Source organism: Cavia porcellus, unplaced genomic scaffold, assembly GCF_034190915.1.
Source record: "Cavia porcellus strain 051 isolate PalLab524CR breed Dunkin Hartley unplaced genomic scaffold, mCavPor4.1 scaffold_18, whole genome shotgun sequence".
In the NCBI taxonomy this organism is placed as follows: domain Eukaryota; kingdom Metazoa; phylum Chordata; class Mammalia; order Rodentia; family Caviidae; genus Cavia; species Cavia porcellus.
The window spans coordinates 13,465,069-13,490,666 of record NW_026947501.1 but is presented as its reverse complement, the minus strand read 5'-3'; the positions used below and the strand labels follow the sequence as shown (position 1 = coordinate 13,490,666).

At 33.8% G+C, this 25,598-nt stretch overlaps 1 protein-coding gene across 3 annotated transcripts in view; it reads left to right on the top strand.

Annotated features, from left to right (window-relative positions):
* The window catches only part of Fancl (FA complementation group L), a 61,304-nt gene that overhangs the window by 14,068 nt on the left and 21,638 nt on the right, over positions 1 to 25,598 (top strand). For all 3 annotated transcript variants that reach the window (XM_003467516.5, XM_063229439.1, XM_063229440.1), the window contains 3 exons: positions 1,422 to 1,522; positions 15,014 to 15,110; positions 19,134 to 19,202. In XM_003467516.5, coding sequence (XP_003467564.1) covers positions 1,422 to 1,522; positions 15,014 to 15,110; positions 19,134 to 19,202 — 267 coding nt within the window. The remainder of the gene's footprint in view (positions 1 to 1,421; positions 1,523 to 15,013; positions 15,111 to 19,133; positions 19,203 to 25,598) is intronic.

Sequence of the window (25,598 nt, the reverse complement as noted above, 5' to 3'; positions counted from 1 at the left end):
AGGTATACTGTGGGAGTTCAGTCTGTATTTAATACATGTTAAGAGAACTTTTACAGTATTTCTGCTTTAGAGCCCAGCCACTGGGAGCCTGTAGCCTTAGAACTAGGAATTGAACTCAAAGACCTGTCCCTGAAGTCTTCCTGTTGTGACAGTTGGTCTTCTCAGTGCAGAGCGATTGCTTCTCTATCTTTGCTCTGTTTTCTGTTAGGGCTCTAGAGTAAGAGTAAATCATATGTTTAGGCAGAATTTACAAATGGAATAACCATAGGATTGAAGTGTATTTTTATTTTCCAAGTTTATCTTGAATATTTGTGGTTAGAATAATAAATATGTTGGGGAGAATGACTATGAATAGACTTGGGGAGGGGACCCAAGGCTAAAATGAAATTCATTTATGTTTCATATGTACTTTCTGTGTGTAGCCTGGAGGCATTTTATATAGTATTTTAAATAATTTAAAATTTAATAATTTTGCAACAAAGTTTCCTAGTATAGAATTTTTCACTTGTGTCATTTTACTCTCAAAAAATGTGAAATTTCAGAATATTTCAGATTTTGGAGTTTTGGATATGGGGCATTGAATCTTTAATACCTTTTGATAATTACCATATGAACATTAAGTAATTTTATATGTATGTATTTTTTTACTTTTCAAGTAAAGTAATTGTCAAGATTAGGAACTACACAATCACTGGTAACTTTTAACCTTAGCAACCCTAGTGTTGTGTTTATTGCCCATAAAAAGTGGAAATTATAGTTTTGATTGTGGGATCATAAATCAGAGGTATCATAGGTAGGCCTAGCAAAGAAAGGGACCATCATCTAACTAGATGCATGGCAAGACGCTGAACTTACCTGGTTGAAGAGTAATGTTGAATGTATGTCACTGAAAGGAATTAGCAAGTATTCACTGTGATACTGAGTAAGTTTTGTTAAGATAGGGTGATTTTTTTTTTTTTTTTTTTTTTTTTTTTTTTGTGCCGGCAATTGAACGTATGACCTCACACTTGCCAGGCAGACACTTACGCCACTGAGCTAAATCCCCAGCCCTATGCATATGTATCAGTCTGTTCAGGGTAAGCAGAGTTCAGGCTTTTCTTTAAAGCAACATGTTTTTTTACATCAAACATATCCATAGGAATTGAAAATGAAGCCTTAAGGATGAGTTTTTATTTTTAAATTTTTCTTTTTTGTTAGGCACAAAAGTCTATAAAAGTATTAACATTTTAAAGTTTTCATAGCATAGAAGTTTGTATGTGTTACTTTTAATTTTTTTTGAGAAAGGTAACAAATCAACATGGTTTTCTATAAAAATACTGGATACATTAGTTAGACACTAAGAAAACTATAACTTATGTTTTTAACTAATAACAAATTATTGTCAAGTATTCTACAGCTGATTCTTTTTTAATTTTAAACAGGAAGTTGCTTTAAAGAATCGACAAGAGTTGTGTGTGTTACCTCCTTCTTCCCAGTTCTATTCCATTCTTATCGAAGAAATAGGAGCTCTTGGTTGGGATAAGTATGTTTATTTTAAAATATGCTTTAGAAATGCCTTTGCTTTATATGTTTCAATTTAATAATTTCTAATATTAGCAATTTATTTTACACCTCTGTTTAGTCATGTTTCATAATAGAGTTTCTGATCATCCTGGTTGCTAAAATTAAGGGAAAGGTTGTCCTTAAAAATTGACCTGTAAGCTAAATATGTTTTGAGGGAAAATGATATTTTTATGTATGTAATAAGATGTTGTTTTCATATATGTTTTCACTGAACATAAATGTTCCTAAATTATCCGTGTTTGGAAATGATGCTGAGATAGTTCACATATTTTATGAATGTGTTTGAAGTATTCCTTCTTCCTCTTCTTTCTCCTTCTCCTCCTCTGATTATTATTATTATTGTTATTTTTTCCTGACTTGGCTTTTGATAGCTAACTTAAAATCAAATAGTATTTTAAAATAAGGAACTTAGGTGCAAAGTTTGTATCCTTTAATGTATTTACACCATAACCTGATAGCTGAAGGAAAGCTTAGGCATGAATTATGAGTTCTAATTTAATCCTTTATAAATTTATTTCCAGAGGCAAACTGCTGTTTAATTATTAGAGAATTCTTTTCTTTTGTCTGTGTGTTCACCCTCCCTTTATATTCCTGGTAAGCCTTTTAATTAGAACAGTTCTTCCTTTTAGGCACACATCAAGTGTTTCTCTTGTCATCCCTGAATATGAGTGAATGATCCGTACCTCTTTTGGTGCACCTCTATGCAGGGATGGTTTGGCTTTCTTCTAGGCATGTACTTTAGGGTTTTAAAATTTTTATAAGTACTGCTTAACTTTACTTTCCCTGGTTTAATGGTCTAAGTATATGGATCTACAAATAGACACTCTTGAAATTTATATATTGAGTTCTTGCCAAAAATGATAACTTCTCCTTTTAACAGCTAAATCTTTACTAAAATCATGATTGGATCAATAATATTTCACTATAAGTGAACTGCTAAAAGGTTATATGGTAAAATTATTTTACATGGTGTTATTGGAAAACATGGTGAATATTTAAATTTTTAAAAGTTTATTACAGTAAAAGGCACATTGTCATTAATCCCCCACAAAATATTCTTTACTTGAAACATGTCCCATCATCACTGCCACTTCCGGAGCTGGTTCTGGAAGTCCTTTTTCCTGAGTCTCTTTGGTGCTACTGTTATGACTGTCTCCATGTCCTACACTGATTCAAAAATACTTACCTTAGTCATTTTGACTATGGGGAAAAGCTGGAAATTGCGTAGGTGAATGAGGATGTGCCATGTTTTATTTGACTGAAATTGGTGTAAATCTTTGGGATTGATTTAGGTCATTGAGGTAAGCCACAGCAATACAGCTAACTCCAGGAAAGAGGACGTCGAACTGCTTCAGAAAGTGGCAAGGATGACGAGATAAATGTGTTGGAAGCAAGGGAGACTATTTTGAGGGGATTATTGCCAGTGTATCTTAATGTAATACATTTTTTTAAAAATTTGATGTACTTTTTGATTAACTATTTTATGTTAGATCTTAGGGGCCGGTGATACAGTTCAGCAGTACAGTATCTGCCTGGCAAGTTTGACGTCATGAGTTAGATTCCCAGTACCGAAAAACATTATGATGCCAAGTTGGATCTTAGACTGAACACTATTATATTATTTTGCTCACTTGTATTTCTGACTATATTAAGAGATGTTTTATGTTTGGAATCCTTCTATATTATGATACGCTGCTGTATTGATGAGACCCATAAAGTTTTCTCCCATTTCAGGTGTTAAAAATATCATGCTTGTCATAAATTTCTGACAACTATTTTTTAACAACTAATATGAGTCCTGAAATTAGTTCAACTGTGTGACGTGGTCCCTAGGAAGCTTAGTGTCACATTTGCCTGACTGTTTTAAACTCGAACATACTGTATTTTTTTGTTTGCTTTGCTTTTCCTTAAAAACTTGCTTGTGTTCAATACAGGAACTACTTGTTCTTTTAGAAGAAACTGGTGAGAGGAGAGATTAAGGACAGTGGCTTAATATGGGCGTTTTCATTACTGTTGCTTTGGTCACTACCTCATATGGGTTCTTCTTTTGTATTTGCCCTTGGTTATTGGGGTTGTGCCATGCCGGGTAATCTTGGGTTGAGCGTTGGACACTGCGCATGCAGAGTGTTAGAAGCTCCAGATAATACTGTTTTCTTCTGCGGGAGATTTCCCTTTCCCTTTCCTAGGAAACAGCAAGGGGAAGGATTGCCCCAGGGCAGTGAATTCGAATGGATTGTTGTTTTCAAAGGGGTCAGCAGCGCGTGGTTGTTCCAGTCCGTCTCCCCTTTCAAGCAAGAGTCAGATACACTCGTTGGAATTTTTCTTTGGTGAATCCTGCACTCTAACCTGAGACTCTCCACAAGACCAGTTTTTTTTCTTGGTTGGAGACTTTTGTGTGTGGTGCTAGGGATACAACCTAGGGGATACTACAGTAGATCCATAGCCCTTTTTCTAAATATTGAGATGGTCTTATATTTTTTGCTGAGAGGCCTCAAACTTGGGGTCTTTCTGTCTCAGCCTTGTAAGCAGCTAGGATTGCTTGTGTGCACCACCATGTCTGGCTGGAGTCCAGGCCTCATCCACCTCTCGTTGGCCTTGATGTTAAGAGTAGCCCTACACAGTGGTTCTCACTGTGGTCTTTGAGGTATTCATTTGGACTTTGTCCCATTTGTGGACTCTAAATTCTAACTAATCTTCCCAGAGTATCATGAACTTTCTGAATAGTCTTTGTTTCTCAGTGGTTTTCTATCCTCTTATTCTCCAAAATTTAAAGATTTATTAGTTTGCGGAAAAACGGGCAGAATTTTAGAATCATGTTCTTTGGATTTACTGTATTTTGACTCTTTATTATTTTTGCCTCTGTCTTCAAGAGAATGCCAAAATGCTGCTAGTGTTTGTTTGTTTGTTTTTTGTTCACTTCATAGAAACTGTCTGTTTAGGCCTTTTGCCCAGATCCTTCTCTTACTCTGTGCCGAGAATTGAGAAATATGCTGAGGAAAAAAATCAGTTCTGGCTTACTACTCTTCTCTTTCACTCTTCTTTATGACTTTGACCTTTGTGGCCTGGTTGCCTTGGCAATTTTTTGATGCCTTCACATTTTTTTTCTTTTTGCTTTTATTGGGGTACTTTAGTTGTTGAGCATAGAAGTGTTGGCCTTTAGCAAGCTGTACCATTTTAGCCAAAAAGACATGTTACAATTTAAGTGTACTCTTTGTATTTTAAGGACTGATTAACGTTTATTCATGGAATCAAACTCTCTTATTTGTTTAGGTTGCCATTTTCAAGTAGGATTTGGGATGAATGCAGCCTTTTTACTAAAATTAAAGGTAACAGGGGAGGGAGGAGATGTGAATCTTTGACCTAACTCATTCTTTAGATAAAAAATTGATGAAGTAGAGAAGAATAAATTGTAACCATTTTCAGACGGTTAAAATTTAACATTTTAGTACATAGAGAATAGTTGAGGATGTAGGAAGGGTTTGCCAAGGGGAAAGGAAATGTTCCAGTTTTATTTCTGTTACTCAGATAGTTTAGGGCATTTTACTAAGTGGACTCTGACATGGTTGGAACAAGTTCAGTAATGAAATTCGTTGAAGCATTGAGAATGTGAGATTCTTTTGAATCAATTATGTTTTTACCCAGCTATTATTTATTTAGCATGTGTAACAGCAGTGAAGATACATAGATGGGACTTAGGAACCCTCATGGAACATCTAGGGGAAGAGCCAGAATTGAAGTAGATGATCACAGTTGATAACTACTGTAGAGTATAATTACAGGATCTCTCGAGAGCCATTAGCAACAAAGTTATAAGGAAAATAGGCCAAGTACATAAAATATTTTACGGAGTGTTTTAAGAGAAAATACTGACTTTTGCTTTGCATTATTCGCATGGTTCCAATGTGAGAAACAAGAAAACAGACTTCTGACGTGATTAACAGATGAATGTCAATAGTCAGGATATCAGGGCCTCTGCCCCCTGTCATTGTGGTGTAATTGTGTAACTCCAGTCTGTATGGAGGAGGCTTCCTTTTATGAAGTCTCTGTTATGTGCTACTGACTGGACTGTTGTTTTGTGTTCTTATTTAATTCTCAGAACAAATTCCAATATTAAATGAATTATGTAGACAAGGCTGGCTATCTAACTCCATGTAGGTGCACTGTGTGATTGATTTCTCCAGTGTGGTGGCATGTGATAGCTGTGGTGTGGAGCCTTAACAAAGCTGTCTCTGGTAGGCGGAGATTGTCATACACTGAGGGGGAAGCTAATAAAAACTGTCTTACCTGGAGTAAAAGTGCCATTCACAGAATTACCTCATCCTCAGAGACAGTTTCAAAATCTTCTGCTTGGAGTATAAAAGATCCTAATTTAATTATAGTGAAAGGAATAGATAATTTAGAATAAAGCCATTCTTAAATTCTTTGTTTCTTGCTATTTACAGATAAGGAATGTGTTAGTCGTGTAAGTTATCTGCATGGATTGTGAGATGCTAGAGGATAATAAGGTTCTTGTCAGCATTTATTCAGTGCCATGTGGTAAAGTAAGAAAATCTGTTGGATTTCTCTTTGTAATTTAACCCTTAGATCATGTCTGGTCCACTGACAGATGAATAAAATCAGGTTTGAGGTTTGGCAGTGCTAAAGCTTTAGTGGTGTTGTCTGTACCAGGGTTACTACTTTTTAAGACCCTACTTAAGTAGCTAGTTAGCTTTGTTATTTAAAATACCCTTTGGAATGATACATATGATGGTTTGCATGACAAATTGATTTAAATGGATTTTTCAGAATCTTAATGATTTCTAGAACATGTCAAAAGTTTGTATTTTCCTTACATTCTAAATAATAACTTTAGAGATTTTTCAGTATAATAAAATCTGAAATAGAATAAAAGTATCTTTTAAGTAACGTAGAACTTGCAGTGTTTCTTAAATTATGTCCTTGGCATTTCTAATCAATCCAGTAATATCAAACATTATGAAGATTTAAATTTGAAGAGAAAAATAAATGTGATTGTAATGAAATTTTTCCTTTTTCACTTAATTTTTTTCCTTACAGAAGTAACATTGAGAATTATTAATCTTAAATTTGATTGCTTTAATTTGTATAGTTGCTGTAATTTTTATATTTACTTGAACTTCTATGCAAACATTCTCAAAATAGCAACTTTTCCAAAAGGTAGGATGTAGTTTTTGGTTATTTTGGATATTACATTGGTTCAAAAAGTGGTGCCAAAAGTCAGTAATGGTTTTCTGTTAACTTCTGCTTATGTTGTTTTATAGAATGGCTTGTTAAAATACATAATTAAAACAAGTTCTTTAGCTTGGACCGGATTTTCTTTTTGGTATCAAGAACATCCCAGACTCGAAAGCACCAAATACTTTTTGGAGTGGCTGATGCATGCCACTTTACCTGGGATAGCTTAATTTATGCCTTTTATCTTGACTTCCTTTAGTGTCAAGTGTCCAAGTTTGGAAAAAATTCGGTCACTTTTCTTATATATTTATTTTAATAGTTGTACATGACTAGATAATTCAGAGATTATGTGGTTCTAACAAATATGCCTTGTAGTTTTCATACAACATATTATGTATCGTTTAGACTGACTAGTTCAAGTACTTGGCCTTTTAAGTTTATCTCAGGAAAGAGCTATGAAATCTGGTATGCTCCTGATTGTCAACATATACTAAGTTAAAAATATTTATAAAACCTGTTATCTTGGAAACTGATTTTTTTAATAATTTGTAATACAATTTAAAATTATAACATATTGGGGGAAATGGTGTATATATACACACTAATTTTGGTAATTAAACCATAGCTTTAATTCTAGCTTATTACCTGCGTAATTTTGGGCAAGTAAATTAATCTCTCTGAGCTGTATTTTTACCTTTAAAACAGAGTTTAACAGTGCCTAATATGAAAGATGAAAAAGAAACTCACAGGACTCACATGTTCTTTATGTAAAGTACATGTAATGTTTTTGATCAATAGGTCAGCCAGTGGCAAACTGTGTCCGAGTTTTAGGGGAATCATTTAATTATAACCAGTAATGATCTGTTTTATAACCCATAAGAACATAAATATTAATAGACATGTCATTCTAAAATACCTTTACAAATGGGTGATTTTCCCCCCGTGCGTATGTCCAAAGAATGTGTAATTTATATAGACATTGTGGTGGATTGATAATTGATGGCCAGCTTATAATACCAGCTGACCCGGATCAGCATGGTGCTGAGCGTGGGTGGCCCACCAGATGATTGTTGCCAAAGTAAAAGGGAGAACTGGAGAAGAGCAGAGTGTGTGGTTTGGTGCTGTTGGTGCTCCCTTTGCCCCTGTTGCCCGGGGTTTTTCTGGAGGAGATTGCTGAGCTTCTTTTCTTACATGAACTTGACTGTTACCATCAGAGTTGCCCAGGACCTTGCTGTTGCTGAGAATGACTACAGTTCACTGTGGGGGAGCTCTGGTCCTGCCTTTGAGCATCCCTTCTTGGCTCCGGAAGGGAAGGTGTGTGTTGCTCAGTCTCCAGGAGAGGCTTGTCACGCTGGCTTCCTGATATGAACTCAGCTGTTCTCATTCTCAGAGGAGCTCTCGGGACCTTGTTGTTGCTGAGGGAGGCTGTGGTACCTCTGATTCTTACTGTGAGCGTTGTTTCCTGACTTCAGTGCAGAACCCTGAGCCTACTGGCAGAGATCCTTCATCCTGCTGGTACAGACTTTCTAACTTCCATTGCTGACCTTGGACCTTTCCAGTGCAGATCTGTGAAGTAGACCTGGATGAGTCATTGTGGGCTCGAAGCCTCTATCTAGTTGGACTCATGGGAGACATTGTCGTGGGCTCTAGGTTTTCAGCTGAACTCATGCAGAATATTGCTGTGGGATCCAGGCCCTTGGCTGGATTCTCTAGGTTTTTAGTGTATGGACAGATTTCCTGCACTTCTTGGGTGACTTCTATAAAATAATACTATAAATTATGTGTCCTGTATTGTCTTGTTCTCCTTGCAAATCCTTCACTATCACAGAAGTGGATTGGTAATATTTTATAGAATTTAAATAGAATTTGCTTTCAGCTGTTTTAAAGCTTACACATAAATCAGTAATGGACTAGTCTGGTAGTAACGTCTGCATGTTCACATATCATGTAGCTTTGGCACATACACAGAAATATAAGCTTTTCATGTTCCTCACAACATAAAAGCTTCTTAATTGGCAAGTTGAAACTTAAATGAAAAGGAGTAATGTGCATTTAACGAAAGGTGAAGTGTTTTGGGTCTGCAAGTAATTTGGGAACTTGCTTAGAGGCGGCATCAGGATAAGCTGAAGGAATGAAAAGAGCCTTACCAAGAAAGGGATGGCGGAGGAGGCTGGGTTATGGAGATGCCAAGAAAGGGATGGCGGAGGAGGCTGGGTTATAGAGATGCCAAGAAAGGGATGGCGGAGGCTGGGTTATAGAGATGCCAAGAAAGGGATGGCGGAGGCTGGGTTATGGAGATGCGCGGTTGAGATCTGGACCTAGAATTAGATCAGTTGGTGGCTCTTGACTGCTAGACTAATGATTCCGTAGTCAGTGATGGGGATTCAGTGAATATTTTTGAGCAAGGTGTTAATGGGCATTGAGGAAGGCTGATGTAGACAAAAAGGCAGAGAGAAAAGGTGAAGTAAAGGCTTCCGTGGGGGAGACTGTTTTGAGTAATTGAGAAAGGAAGTAGTGCTTAAATTTGAGAATGGTGGTAAAAATGGAGCCTTTGACACTTTGTTAAAACATGAAGGTCTTCAAGCGCCTCTTTGGTGCCATATGCCTTTTGATGTTACTATTATTTAAATGCAGGAAAGAAAAACTAACTGAAGCTGTTGGTCAAAATAAGTGCAGTGTTTTAAAAGTTATAAAACACATTTCTGTATTGATAACCATTCAGCTCTTAACAGGGACAAGAGCAACAACAAAAACTTCCTGGAGCTTATGTCTTAACATTCTTTTCAGATGTTTACAAACTTACCTCTTAAATTTAGTGCCTTTGTTTGTTGCAGGCAGACTTAAAAAAATAATGTAGCAGCTGATAAATACAAAGTGGAATGTCAAAGTGAAATATTTTCTGTGTGTGCATGTGTGTGTGCATGCACACATGTTTGTGAGCATTTTGGAGATTGCACTAGGGCCTTCACACTAAGCTTTATGTCTAGCTCTTTTTGTTTTTCTTTAATTTGTCTGCTAAGTTATATAGGCTGTGCTCAAAGTTGTGATCCTCCTGCCTCAGCCTTCCAGAATGCTCAATTATAAGCAAATGTCTCCATGCCTGGCTTATGTTTATGTTCTCACATTTCTTAGCTTTAGAATATGCCCAGGTAAATGATAATTTCTTCTCAATATATATTTTAAAAGTGATTTTGTGGGCATTTTTCTAGCATTTGTGTAATAACTTTTAAAATTTTTGAATTTTTCATCTAATGAAAATTTCCTAAATTTATTTAAACAAGTTTCTTATATTTCATTTAAATGAATAAAAGTACTCGTCAGATGTTCTGCCCTATTGTTACCATCTGGTTGGCTTGCTCAATGAAAACCAGAATGGTCTTTTCTATCTTGAATAGATACATGTATGCTGTTTTAGAGCACAGGCTCAGCTTCTAGGAACAGAGAATGGGAAAGTCGTCAGTAGTTGAAGCAAGATAGAGTTTTGTCTCATTTAACAGGTTGGAGGTAGCCATCTACTGGAGATGGCTACAGTAGATTGGTGGCTGTACTCTAGAAGGCCATTCAAGAAATTGTGCTTCTTGTTCAGTCACCAATTGCAGTTTCCCTGTTCGGCTTTGTAGCCTCTAGCCACATATGTCTATTGACATTTATATTTAAATTAACTTAAATAAAAACATTCCTACCCATAGTAGCCATGTTGTAAGTGCTTAGTAATCTGCTGGCTGCTATTTTGGAAGGCACACACAATACCCTCGTTATCCAGAAGGGACAGTACTGTGCTGTTGTTCTTGTCCACATGCTTAGCGTGGCTGACAGTGACCCGAGTTCTTGTTTGTGATAGGTTAGGATGAGAGGAAGGGACAAAGGAACACTCAGTTTTGTTATAATTGAGTCAAAAGATGCACGTGTATCATTTCTGCTTGCAGCCATCTGGTCACGATTTAGTTGTGTTCCGCATCTCAGGCCGAGAAGCAGTTAGCGGCTGTGATGAAGCACTGCATTGCTTACACCCCTCGTGGTGCAGCAGCCACAGGCCACAGAGGTTCTGTTCTGTCAGAAGGAAGGAGGTGAGAAGCACACCAGCGGTCAGTGGTGGTGCTTACTGAAGGTGTCAGTATCACTGCAGTGTTTCTCCCACCTCCAAAATACGGGAATTGGGGATTACTGTGGGTAAGAGGTTTCTGGTCTTTCTCTCCCTACCCCACCCATCCATTCCCCTCCTCTCCCCTCGTCCCCGTCTCCCCCTTCTCCTTTCTTCTTCCCTCATTTCTCCTCTTTCTCTCCCTGCCTTTTCCCGTACCCTCCTCTTCTTCCATCTCTCTTTCTCTGTTGTGCATTGGATACAGAGACTCGGTGCTGAGCTACCTGCCCAGCCTTTTTCAGTTTGTATTTTGAGCCAGGTTAGCCCTTAGGCTAAATTGCCCAGCCTTGAATCAGCTGGAGACCCTCCTCCCGGGTGCACCACCATGCTCGAGTATTTAATTTTCACCATGCTGAGATTAACCTGAAATTATGTACGTTTTTCCTTATTTGAATTACAGTATGTCTTAAAATTAAAAAATTTAACCTCAATGGCCATTTTGACTTAAAGGTTATATTTTGAGCATGGCTCTTTATATTCTGAAATGTTATCTCTGTTAAAACTATGAAATTATTGTCTTTTTATAGATGTTCTGTCATGATTTTTGACATTTTGAAGATAAGTTGCAATTAAGTACAAAAAGTATTAGTTAGTGGTGGGTGTAGATTTTTTTCACCCACTTTCATAACTGCATTTGCTTGTGTCCCCCCCCCTTTCCCCATTATAAACTAGGGGTTACAATGAAAAGCACGTGGCCTTTTTTCATATCTTTCTGTATCCTTAGTTTTGAGATACTCTGAAGTGTTCTTGTTTATAACTTCCATTTTTCTTTTTTTATTTTAAAATGGTAAAAGAATAGAAAATGGTACAGAATTTCAAAACAAAATAATAGCTTAACAGTGGTTAATATATTGTATGTTATCATCAAAGTGGTGCTCAGATTACAAGATACAGGCATGAGAAAATGATCAAACAATGAAAGCACAAACTGTTCTTCTTGATGAGCCAACAGATTAGTAGTAGAATCACATATACTTTTCCCTTTTTTCTCTTTTCTCTTTTCCTTTCCCTTATCGTAGTTCTTTCTTTTTTGAGCGGTTTCTTTCCCTTTCATTTTCACAATATCTGTTGTTCATTTTGGATCTTACTTACTTTCATTTTTTTACATTAGGGAGACAATAGGATATTTACATATGTGAGTTTATTTCACCTGTGAGTATAGTCTCAAGTTGCATCCATTTACCTATAAAAGCATCAAGTTTATCTTTATAGCTGAATCATACTTCTTTGTATAAAAATACCACATCTTTTTTATCCATTCCTTGGTCGATGGACATTTGGGTTGTTTCTGAGATTCAGCTATTACAGATTGTGCTGCTATAAACATGAATGCACATATATCACAGTGGCATGATGTTTTCAATTCTTTTTGGAAAATACTCAGAAGGGGAATAGCTGGATTGAATGGGACCTTCAAATCTAGTGTTTCGAGGAATGTTCACACTGATTTCCGCAGTGGTTGTACCACTCTGTGCTTCCACCAGCAATTGAGAAGGGTTTTTCCCTCTTCCATTCCCCCTGGCATGTTTACTGGTTAACTTGATGATAGCGTTTCTTTTTGGAGTGAGGTGAAATCTCAGTGTGGTTTTAATTTGCATTTTTCAAATGACTGGTGATGTCCACATTTTTCCGTATATTTATTTGCCATTTATATTTTTTCATCTGAGAAGTGTATAATCAGCTCAGATGCCCATTTTTGGATTGGGTTGAATTTGGTATTTTTCAATCCTTTATAGAAATCTTTTGTCTGAGGGACAGTTGGCCAAAAATGTTACCCAATCTATGCGTTTTCTTTTTACTCTTAATTTCTTTTGATGTACTAAAAATCTTTTTAATAAGGTGAGACCCTAGTTGTTGGTTCTTCGAAGTACTTCCTGTGCATTTTGTGTTTTGTTCATGAACTCTTTGCCTACACCTATGTCTTCAGAATTTCTACCCACCTTGTTTCCAGTATATTTAGTGTTTCTGTTTTAGCTTCTATATTTCTAATTTAGAATTTCTAATTCTTGAGTTATCAACTTTAGGAATTGTATCCTGGTTACTGTAGTAAATCATAAACCACTGTCTGTCTTTCAGTATTTAATTTTGCATTAATGTTAATATCCTTTAGTTCTTTCATGTCCACCTATGAAAATGTGTGTCTTGTCTTTAAAATTAGTAATTGAATTTTTATTGCTATCATCCTAACCCTTACTCCTGATCTTTCTGCTTTCCAGCTTTTGTCAGCTTTGCTTTAAAATTGCAGTAGTCAAGTGTACTTAGTTTCTGTAACTATAATTCTTTTAGCCTATTTTTGTTCTTGATGGATCCTAAAAATTATAATTAGTAAAGTTTAAATTTTTATGACTATACAAATATTTTTCACTGCAAAGTTAATAGTAGTACATCGATCATTTTTCCATAGCTTTATTGCTTAAAATTTAATTTAAAATTTTGTCTTCTCTTTCTGGTTTCTGCATTTTAAATAATTCCCATAATCTCCAGTGTGCCAGTCATACTGTATTTTACAGGTTTTGCCCTTTTTGCTTACTGTGCCGTCCTGGAGCCCTCTCTTCCAATGTGTTAGTATTCTTGTCAGTATTCTTTTAACTACTTTACATTTTCATAAAAGTCGTTAATACTTTGCTTTAATTAGCACAATTCTTTATTGATATTTTCTTAGCTAGATTTTATACTTTGGAAATTTTATTTCTAATTAATATTTTTAGTGAATATAAAATATAGAAGGTGTCATTGTCAGATTTCCATATATCTGAATGTTAGAGTGATATGTTAAACATGTAGAGATTCATTCAAATTTTCAGAAAATAGTAAGTTTAAGATGTTTAATTGATGTAGTTTAAAACCACTTTTCCTGTAAATAAACATTTTTTTCTAAAATAATTTTACTTACTGATTATAATAAAACTCCCATCTCTGGATAGTTTGTGGTTGTTTCTGTTTTTAGATGATACTGAGGCTTAAACTCAGACCCTTCTGCAAGCTAGGCAGACTCACAATCATTGAGCTACATCTCCAGCCTTATTTTATTTTACTTTTTATTACATCATTGAAGATCCGTATCTTCTTCAGGTTTAGATCTATGTTCTACAGTGTCACTACCCAGCATTTATTGCAATTGCCTTGCTTAGTACTAGAAGACAAACGATGAAGTTTAAAAAGTCACCTAGTTTGGGAGGCTGATTTTAGTTCTGAACTCTGATGTGTCTTACCATCAATTTAGGTAATTGCCGAACACGCTTAGGCTTTTTTTTTTTTTTTTTTAATCTTTATAAGAGAATGGTATTGGAAAATGTCAGAAAATGTCCACATGCCCAGTTCACTACTTAATACACTGCTAAATTTGAACCATTTTGGTGGTAGCTTATAATATGCAAGGGACCGTATTTTTACAGAATGATATATTTTAAAGGATATTGATTTCTATTGTAGAAAATTCACGCATTTAGAGCAACTTAAAGCCAAAACAATTGTGCTTGTGCTGTATGTTTAAAATATGAGTCATCTTGAATATATACCTAGGTTAAATGTCAGAGGCTATATATTGTACAAAAAGAAAATTTATTGTTAGGAGACCAGGGTGTACTTGTGCTTATAGAGCATTTTCCTTAGAGGATCAATTTGAGTATTTGAACTAATATCAGCCAGGTATTTGTAGAGTAACATTTATTGATAATAAAGGAGGAGTTCATCCAGAAGAAAAACAAATAAAGGAAGCATAAAAGCCTCATATTGTATAAAGCTGCAAAATGGATCGTGAGCTTGACAGGAAGTTTAATGTGTACCTAAGCAGAGGCTGACAGAGACATGCTGTATGTGCCAAAGGTTCCGGTGATGGAAAACCGAGACATAGTGCTCACTGACCACAGCATGCGCCTTGACACACACTGTAAATAATCCAGAGATCTGTGACTGCATGAGGCACGAGCCTGGTGTATTAACAGCAGCAAGCTATAGCAGAAGAGAGGGTTGGGATGCAGACATTCCTCTGATTAATTTTTGTAATGGATTAATGAGAAATATAGTAAATATTTTTATTTCAAATTGTGGTGTCTTCAACTGTACCTCAATAGCTTGCCTTAGTGTGATTGTTTTTAATTTTTTTCTGCTCACCAGACTTGTATATGTGGATATTTGCTTCAGTACCATCAAGTTAAAAGCAGAAGATGCTTCTGGTAGAGAGCATCTAATCACTGTCAAGTTAAAGGCAAAGGTATGTGCCTTGTTGAACTGTTATGCTGTCCAAGAAATACTTTGAGAAATGAGCTTTTTAAATGTTTTCACACTTAAGGAGGCTAGCTATTCTAAAAGTACCTATATGATGCTTTTAAAAATTGATTTTCAAAGCCTCAGAATTTATTCATCAGGTTTCCAAAAGTCTACATATTATTTCATGTCACTGTTTTAGTCCACATTTTATCAAAATGTAGACTTTATAATAAATATTACAAATAAGATCCACTATCCTCTAATTACTATAATTCTTTTTTTGTAAAATCTTTTGCTGAAAAGCAGGTGTTTCTTCTATCCTAAGGAAAGCCTTCCTGAGAAAGTCTTTTTGCCCTCAATTCTCTCCAGAGTATTGTGGGTCTCACTGTGATTTCCCAACTCCCACTCCCTAACACAGGCACACACATACATACTTTTCAATATTTGTTTGTTTTGGCTGAAGTTTTTGGGCATATGTATTACAAAAATTTTCAAAGATCGTGCCCCTGTAAGCTACCAATCCATAATTATTCACTAATTTTATTGGCACAAAACATCTTTATTTTTGTTTCATCTTGAATTTTTAGTTCTCACTTGGAAACTTTTAAGAAGCAGAATACATTCAACATACTAATAATTTCCTTAGTAATAACTGAAAAAATTTTAGAATTTGAGGAAAGCCAGAGCATTCAACTTTTTTATTGTTCCTAGTAGTCATCAATCAATTCTGTATCAGAAGATTGTAGTGATGAAAAGATCAATTGTGTTTGTCACTTTTAAAAATGTGTCTGGCATTTAAGCTTTCCGCTAGAGAAAATTAATACATAAAACTGTACTTACTGGGTGACACAGGAAAGTTGCTATCTCACAGTGGCTCTGTATCAGACAGGTTGAGAAATGACCGAAGCTCTTCACACACTAGAATGGTCAGGTATAATTTACAGGACTATATAGGGTAAATGCTCAAAGAATTAGTGGCATATTTATAAAAGAAGTTAGATGGTTATTTTAAAAATATTTTCCTTTTGAGTTATTAAGGATAAGCCTTTTAAAAAAATATCTAGGAAAAATCTGCCTTTATCCTTCCAAAAGGTCACATACTTGCCAGTGGCAAGGGTTCTGTCATTTCCTTCAAGACACTATTTGTTGATATTTCGTACATTTATAAAAGTTGCTTTACTGCTATGAAGATCAAAATGAGAGCTTTTAAGTACGTTGTGCCCTCATTTTTATGTGTTTGTGCTTATTAAGGAGATAATGCTTTTAATAAATGCTGCCTTTATTCTTTATTAGCTTTTTTCTTTACATTTTATTTTAAATTTATAATTAATTGTACATGTTACTGAGCTCACTGTGATGAAAGATTTTATTTTTAATCTAATTTGATGAGACTTCATTTATTGGTAGTATTGAGAATGAATTTATGCCCACTAATATGCACCATTCTGTTGACTTTTTTCTTCCACCTTTCCAAGATAGGTGAGATATTTCCCCTAAAAATATGTGTCAGTGTCAGTTTTGCAACTTCTGTAGTTGCAAAAGCACTATTGTGGACACATCAGAAAAAGAAAAATCTTTGAGCTGAGAAAGAATTAGGGAAAAACTTTATAATAAAGAGATGAGATAATAATATTTAAGATGATTTTTAAAATAAATTTTAGAATATTTGTCCATTTAGCTGAACTTTATGGAGGATAAAGTTGTTTTTAATATATAGTAATGTTTATTATTAGGAATATTTGCACCAGGGTTTTCATTCTTAAAAAATATCAGTTATAGCTCTGCTATTTATTAAATAACACATAATACAAATCTTTATCCAAACTAAATTTTAAGGGGAAGGCTGAATTTTTTAAACAGACCTGTGGCATACTTAACTCTTATAAATATGAAAAACATTTTTCTTTGACTTGTTATAAAGAAATATGTTTCCAATTGATTAATTATTTTTTGTATGTGGGATTGAATCCAGTGCCTTCACACTGAGCTACATCCTCAAACTTTTTTCTGTTTTTAATTTTGAGACAGAATGTTGTTAAATGAATAAGTTGTCCGTTACATCTGGTCCTCCTTCCTTGGCCTCCCAGAATACTAGCATTACAGGCATGTGCCACCATACCCAGCTTGTTTGTTCTTGAACACAGTATCTGCTTTCCTAGTTCTGCTGCTCTTCACCATCTCCGAAAAGCCACACATAAAACAATACTAATTTGGACTCAACCAGTCCTGTTAAAAACAGATATTTAAATTAAAAAAACATAAGCAGGGAATATTGTGCCTATAGATACATTTTTATGTGGTGTTTAACAGTGTATCCTGTACGTTGTGATACAGAATTATCTTTTCTTCTAAGAAGTAACCTGGAGCTTCTTCAGCTTTGAACAAAATCAGACCTACTATACAAGAGAGCTGTGTATGTACTCAGTGACTCTTTAGGCTGTAGATGTTTTACTTGGTATATCTATTCCAATAGAGTAAACATTTCATTAAGTCCTTAGTATAAATTGATAATTTGCTTAAATTATGCCATTGATACTGATCGTTAGTATGTCTAGACGATGAATAGCAACCCAACATGAATTAAAGTTTTCTCTTCTTGTCCCAATGGGGATTTAAGTGTGCATAATTATGTTTAAAGAATCCTAACATTTTATATGGAAATGAGATGTTTTCAAAACATTTTCTGATGATTTTAATCATTTTCCCCTGTGAAACAGCCAGAGAAATTAAATGACTTGACCAACATCACACAAATTAGTTAACAGAGATGAACCAAGGAGGGCTGAGGTCTCTGCCTGTATTTGTTTGTAGATAAGCACATGACTCTTTAATATAGCATGCAAATGATTTCTCCATTATAGGAGTTACATTCTGAAATGGATCATGTAATATTTTGAATTGTCTTAAACAGACTGTCTTATCTCAGCTTTACCATTCTTCCTTTTTTTAAGAATTTAGACATTATAATATTTATATGATTTTCTATGTATTTACTTTTGTGTTAAGAGTTTACATAGCCAGAGAACTTTAGCTGATATATATGAATGCTAAGTTTGTAGCAAATGTTAACTCTTTTGAAAATAAATTACCTTCAAATGTACTGATACTTGTTAAATACAGTATGTCAGTGATAATTTTTTAAAATCCTTTTTGGTTTTTCTAATGAACTACTGTAAAATAAAGTATGAAAACAGTAAAGGTCTAAAACTTACTTTAGTTTATCAAATATGTTTCCCTAAAACAGTTTCATTTAGCTATTTATTATAGAAAATGAGTATTTTTAAATAATATTCCAGAATTGAATTTTAGCATTAATACAAATATAATTCTCTAATAAGAAAATCATTTTCAAGAAAAGCTATATTTGTCTTTAAATTAGAAACCTGGTTTATTCTCCTATCATTTTTAGATGATACCATTTTTATATGACTAATCGAATATGTTTCAATCTTAGAGTTTTTTCTTTCTTTAACACTGTTTTTCTGTAGGGAACCAAAAAATTGTTTCATTTTGTTTATTATCTTGGTAAAAATAATTGCTTTATTATGAGAAAACCATTTTTAAACTGATAACATATCTAATCATTGAACATTTCTTGATTTTTATAGATATTGCCTGTTTAAATGGCGACTGAAATTAATGGAAGTTAAATTTTAGACTAAAAAAGATTGTGTTGATTCATTTGATCTCTTTATTTTAAACAGAGATCGAGGTCAGTTCACTACTCAGTAAGAACATTAGCAGCTGACCTGATACTGAGTATATTACTCTTCACTTAGCACTGACTAATCTGGCATCCTTAATTCATCAAAGTTTTGTGCTTTCTAATTATAGGTTGATTCTTAACATTGCCACAGTAATAGAGCCAAAATATTTACATATAATACTTTTGTAGTTAAAATTTCTAAGTATTCTGGACATATAATTCTTTTGTAGTTAAAATTTCTAAGTATTTTAGTTTTTCAAAAGTGTTTTGTAAAATTGTTTCATAGAAGCAGAGAAGAACTAATTTAATGCTTTATTATAGTATCCTGCAGAATCACCTGATTGTTTTGTGGATTTTCCTGTTCCATTTTCTGTTTCCTGGACACCACAGGTAAATTCTTAAACATAAGTAATTAAAAAGTAAATTATTTTTAATCATATGGTCTTTATAGGCTATAAAATGGTCTGTCTTTCAGTTTTCTGTAAGCATTTACTTATAAATAAGCCTCTATAAAGCTTCTTTCATAATTTCTAATAGTTAAAGTCCATTTTCTCTTTCTCCACACATAAACACGTGCACATAAACGTGCACGCGTACACATGCAATTGAACCTCTCGTTTCATTTTAGGGAAACATGCATATGGTGTGTTGATATACATTTTCCTATAAATCTAAAACCTAAAGAACTCTTCAGTAAGCAGTGACCAGGGTGTAGAAAAGTAGGTGAGATTTTTTATTTTCTTAAAATTTTAAACACTGATGACATACCAGAAAATTTTTTATCAAAGAATGAAAAGAAACCCTGCAATTTGTAGTCAGTTTTTATTATAATAAATTATCTGTGAATTTAGACTTTATATTTTTGCATGCTTTACCATTTTGTAATTTAAGTAAAGATTGTGGATACTTCTTCCTGCTTCTGTTCAATCTCTCACTACACTGATAATATCTACCAAGGTATTTTTATAAGTGTGTATAAAATATTGTACTATATAGTTATGATTATCAGTAGTGTGATAAAGACTTGATATTTGTGATTTTAAAAGATGGTTACTTCAGAGAACAGTCTAGTAATGATACACATGGTCCCTCTTTCAACAAATAAGTTGCTATAATAATGAAAAGGAGAAAATAACCTTATATTAGCAAAGAGAAAATTTTTATTCTGTAAATGAAACTTATTGTCATGCTCATTGAGGATCAAGTAAAATATATGCTTCTATTTTAAATTATACATACCTAAGAGTTATTACATTTCAAATTAGTTTAAAAAATGTAATGTTTAAATGTTCTGTGGGCCCAAATATCTTTTTAATGACAGTTATTTAAAAATTATTATTCTCATTTTGTTCTTTAAAAGCAAAAAAATTTTTACCAATGGAAATTGAGAAAAGACAGCACAATATAAAGGAGAGGAAAAAGACTGTGATTTGCTTTAGATATTTGATGTTACATTTATAAAAAAATCTTATGTTGGTTTTTTTTCCCTATCAAGAAAGGGAATTATATATAAATTTCATTACTGTTTTTTTTAAAGTTTATAGTTTCTAGTTGGCTCTGGAAGCTTCAGTTTTCTGTTTTAAAAAGAAACATCATGAGAAAATACTGCACCTGCGATTTCTAGATTTTATTTTTAATTATACATTCATACTTATAATCATTTCAGAATTAAAGAGTATAGTTTTGACAAGTTTATTTAGTTTTCCTAAATGTAGATAACTATAATGTTCCTCTAGACTTTATGAACAAGTTCGTGTCACATTAGAATTGGTTTGTGACAGCCAGATTGGAATGTCATTGAGAAGGATTTTTTTGTAGGTTTTTTATTCCTATATAAAAATCTCAATGCCTTGTATGTGTAAGATGGGTAATAATTCAAGTTCAAGTTTTAGATTTAATTGAGTCATGTTTTCTTTTTTGTAATGGCTCTAAGAAAACAACTGGTAACCTGAATTCCATAAATTTTTCTTAAATTATAGAATATACTGAAATTATTAGCAAAGTACAGATTAAATGAAGACTTCTTTTCATCCACAAGTCAAATTTGACAGCTGTTATTATTTTGTCATATTTGATTCAGCTGCATTTCTAGTTCTCTTTGTCTTAGAAATAAGATATTCTGGGATTAGCACAAAACCACTTCTTTTCCTATTCCTTCTTTTCTTTTTGCTTCATTCCTTTCCGGAAGAGTCTGTTTTCCTGAAATTGATGTGTATTCTGTCCATGCATGCTTTTTGCCTCATTGTTATGCCATAGTTACTTTGACTTTTTTTTGTTTTTACAGTATTGTTTTGGTGATGGATTCATGATCTCTGTGTCTAATATTTAAAATATGTCTGTTGGTTAATTTATCTCTTACCCTAATGATATGATAATCAAAGTTTCTTACCAGCCTCAGTGAACACCTCTGCGTGTTTTCTTGTGCACTTGTGCGTATATATGAGACATTAAGTGTGGATTATTTATGGAAGTGGAAATACTAGCTTGTATGTAATGTCCTCTACTAAAATATTGCCAAGTTGTATTTCCAAATTGGTTGTACAATCTTATAGTTCCATTTAACAGTGTTTTACTTTGCCAAATCTTTTCAAAGTTTTATTCTGATCTTAGTTTGACTTTACTTCACATCAAGAATTGATTGTCATGGTTATTGTGTTCATTGTCTTTGCTTATTTTCTGTAGTTTTGGTTCTAAGGCTTTATGAGTATCTTCTCGCTGGAGCATGCCTTTTAACTTTGTATGTATTTTATCATACAGAAGTTTAACTTTTAATGTGGTCACATATTTTCTTTTCTCTTTTGATTTCTGCTTTTTGTATCACAAGTCAATCTCCCATATCTTTTTTCTTAAAACATACTCTTACCATTTGTTCTGAAAGTTAGGAGTTTTTTGGCATTTATTTAAATATGAGGTAGCAATCTGAAGTTACAGTTGCCTAAATGACTATATATTAGTAGAATTTGGAACTGTCTTTTTTTGTGACTGTCTCAGATAATTTTAAATGTTTTCTTTTATTCTTGCCATTAATAATTCAAGTTTCCAAAATTATTACCTTTAAGAGTCTAAAATTATAAGGATTTTTGATGTTACCAGCAACATGAACTATTTGAGTCTTTTAGATATAACGGGCACAATATTAATTTATAATTTGAGAATAAGAAGCAAAATGGAATGACTTTGCTCATATGAGATCCTTTTGTATTGACTAACTGAAAAAAATTCTGCTTGTGTGAGTTTATGTTTTGGTTTTAACACTTTTAAACAGTTGTTCTTAAGTAACATGAATGTTACTGTTGTAGTCTAGGAGTATAGTTATTTTTAAGTGACTGTAAATAGGTTTTAGGTAATTGATTTCAAAAAAATCATTGCTTTTATACATTTCCTCTTTGGATTGTTTCTGGACTTTAAACTTGGAAGATCTTTATTTTCCTTTCTTTTCTGTATTGTAATAGACATGGCTTTGTGGCATCCATATTAAAAATGGGTAATTTTCCTTATGGTCCCTGTCTTCCTGCTGAGTTGATAATGTTTTGATGTATTTTTCTTTTGCTCTGATGAGAGGTCTGCTGCTGCTGCTCTGACATATTCATTTGGATGAATAATTATAACTTGCACAATGTCAAGCTGAAGATGGTAGGGTTTTGTGCGTCATGACAAGCCTAGTAGCCAGTGCAGGTGTCTCACAGCATGATCAGCCACAGCCAGTGTATTCTGGCTCAGAGGAAACATTTAGAGTAGTAAGAAATCAGCACCAAGGGCAAGGCTGCTGCTACTATTGCTTCTGTATGTGCCAAAAAAATGCAAAGTGCTCCTCAGAAACAAGACGCTAAATACCTCTTTAGAAATGCTTACTTTTCTTTGCTCAGTAAACTCTCTTTAATAGATTTTAACACAGAATGTAATCTGTGTTTTTTGTCTTACTATACTTTTACATGTGCTGTAAAACGCATTAAAAAATTCTATAGCCTTTTAGATTTTTATGTACAGATTATATATGTCACTATTGTTGACTATTGAGATGGGCTACAGTCAGATTTTAAGTACATTGGTATTATTACCATATAAAAAAGAACTTTTTTGTCCAGGTCACTCAGTGAGCAAAAATAGCTACTTAAATTGCTGTTTTACCTCTAAATGTCCGATTAAGATTTGGTAAAGCATCCTTACCACGGCCAGTTAGAATTTTCAGATTTGATATGATGCAGTAAATAGTTGTTTTTATGTTTTTTATCATTGCAATCTGATATTCTTGGAATGGAGCCATGAATGAAGAAGAGCAAAACTAATGATAAAGCCTCTGGCTGATAATCTGATGGTGAATGAAGAATTTGTAATTAAAGGAAACATAGCAGGGAGCATGATCCATTAGTTAGAGCACCAGACTAGCAGTTGGGCATCCTAAGCTCTGTTTACAGTTCAGTCATTCACTTAATTGTATAATTTCAAACAAGTCACATGACTGCCCTTTGCCTCATTTCATATACATGTGAACTTTTTCATTGATACGTAAAGAAAAATTAGTCTTGCATAAAGCAAAAAATACGTAGAGCTAAAACAAACAATCAACTTAATTATCCACTTTAAGAATTCTTTGGATGGAAGTTCTTTTTTGTCACCAAGGTTTTCATTCTTTTCTTTGCTGTTTTTGTCAGAGAACTCACAGTAACTCAATTTCTGTTTAGTCCTAAATTGGCTAATTACATACATACTTTGTTTTCTTGGATATTTTATTACTGTCACAGTGCTATGGATCAAAGAATCCATAGATATTTTTTGATATGATAAAGTATGAATGAAGGAGTCAGGGACCTAGTGGACTCAGTCACATATTAACTGCCTTTTTTTCTTTGGTTCTTTTAAAGTAACTTACTCATTTAAAAATTACCCTGAATTCTAAAAAAAGAAAGAAGGAAAACACAAGGGAGCAAAATGAAAAAAATACAAAATCATCTTTAATGCTTATATTTAAAATGGGATCCTCATTAGATTATAGTTTTTAAACTATGTCATGTAGCAGATTTCATTTTAGAAACATTTTTGATAATACTGTATACTTACTCCAGATGATCCTTTGGGTCATCTGGGGTTTTTGTTCTAATTTGGTGTACATTTCTCTATCAAACTAAGGATTTATATATTCACAGTCGAGGACCTTATTATCTTTCCATTTACATAGGCTCTTCCATAGATCCATTTCCTTAGTTCTGTCAGTTTAAGTGATTTCTTAAACTAAATGTTACATATTTTTATTGAATTTATTGCCAAGTGTTCAAACATTTTACTGCTGTTATGAATGCAGTCTTTCTATTTGTATTTTGTAGTTTATCATGTTTAGGCCAAGCTATTAATTTTTTAAAAATACTTTTATCTAACTTATATATGAACATAGTATAAAGAGGCAGTTTTACAAGGTGTTTTGTCTTTTTAAATGAAGTCTTGGAGGTTGAACCCATGGTTTTATATTCAGAAGTTTGTGTATACTGTGTAAGACGGCTACCACTGAAGTACACTCCCAGGTCCTGTTAAATGTTTCTTTTAGATAAATCAACATTTTTTTAAGCCTCTTTCCCATGTGTTTCCCTTTCTTCAGGGTCAACCACTTTTTAACTGCTGGCTGATCACCTTGGTTATTTGTGATAGGATTGCTATAATTGTAAAAAACACTTATAACTTTAACAGTTTAAAGATCTATTTTGGTTTACCAAAATAATCAGGATATGTCGGTTTAAAATCAGGCAGACTCATTGCTTTGAGACTTCTGCTGAATGAAGCTGGAAATTGTGGCAGTAGGGGTTTGGGGTTGGAAGTGTATCTACAGCAGAAACGCTCATCTAGTGGCCCAGGTGCGAGGAGGGAGGAAGGAACTGGGTTCCCACTATTCTCTCGGGTCACACTTCAGTAAGTTAAAGATGTCCTAGTAAGCCCTGCTTTTCAAAGGTTTTTACTGCCAGTACTGTGCCATTTTGGGGCTCAAGCAGTATTATAATAATACTATATTTGTGCTACCTTTTGTTTTAGGCACTGTTTAGTAATTCCCCACTCTGTAAGCGTTTGCTGGGTCTCTACCTGTTCCCATTTCACTCACATGCATACTTCTTGTTCTCTTCCAAAATTACACTGTAATTTTGATACAGATACTCAGCATTTATATTGTGAATTTAAATAAATATATATGTATACAGACACTATGCTATGCAGAGAAATTAATAATGTGCAGTTAGCTATAATTATTTTTCTGTGGTCGCCCTGGTTTTTGTTACTTTTGAGTTAATACTTAAATTACTTTTTTATTTCTTTAGTTCAGCCTCCATATGGCTATGATAACGTTTATAGTGGGCAGATAGATAAGTGACTTTAAATTTCAGAAGTTATTTGCCAGCTGAAGGAAGAAGATACATATTATTGTAATTTCACTTGCTTTAAAAGATTGCCAAGGTTTTGTTAAAGCCTTGTAGATTTGAGATCTGTACATTGTGTGTGAACATATGAGATATGTCTGTGAAATAGTAAAACTCCATGAATTAAAAGACCCAAGAAAAGTAGTTTGTTTTTCTTTTTTCTTTTTTTTTTTTTTTTTGGTAGGTTATTTATTAGGTGCCTACATTACTACCTTAGGTACATTTTAAATGACGTATCTTCAAATGTTAATAAATCAGACTTTTTTATCATAGATCTTCATGGCAAACATCATAGTTTATTCTGCTGGACCACTATAACATAGTAAAATGAGAGTACAGTCTTAAAATTCTGGTTAAATCCTATCTGTCTTTACAGTATACAACCTTG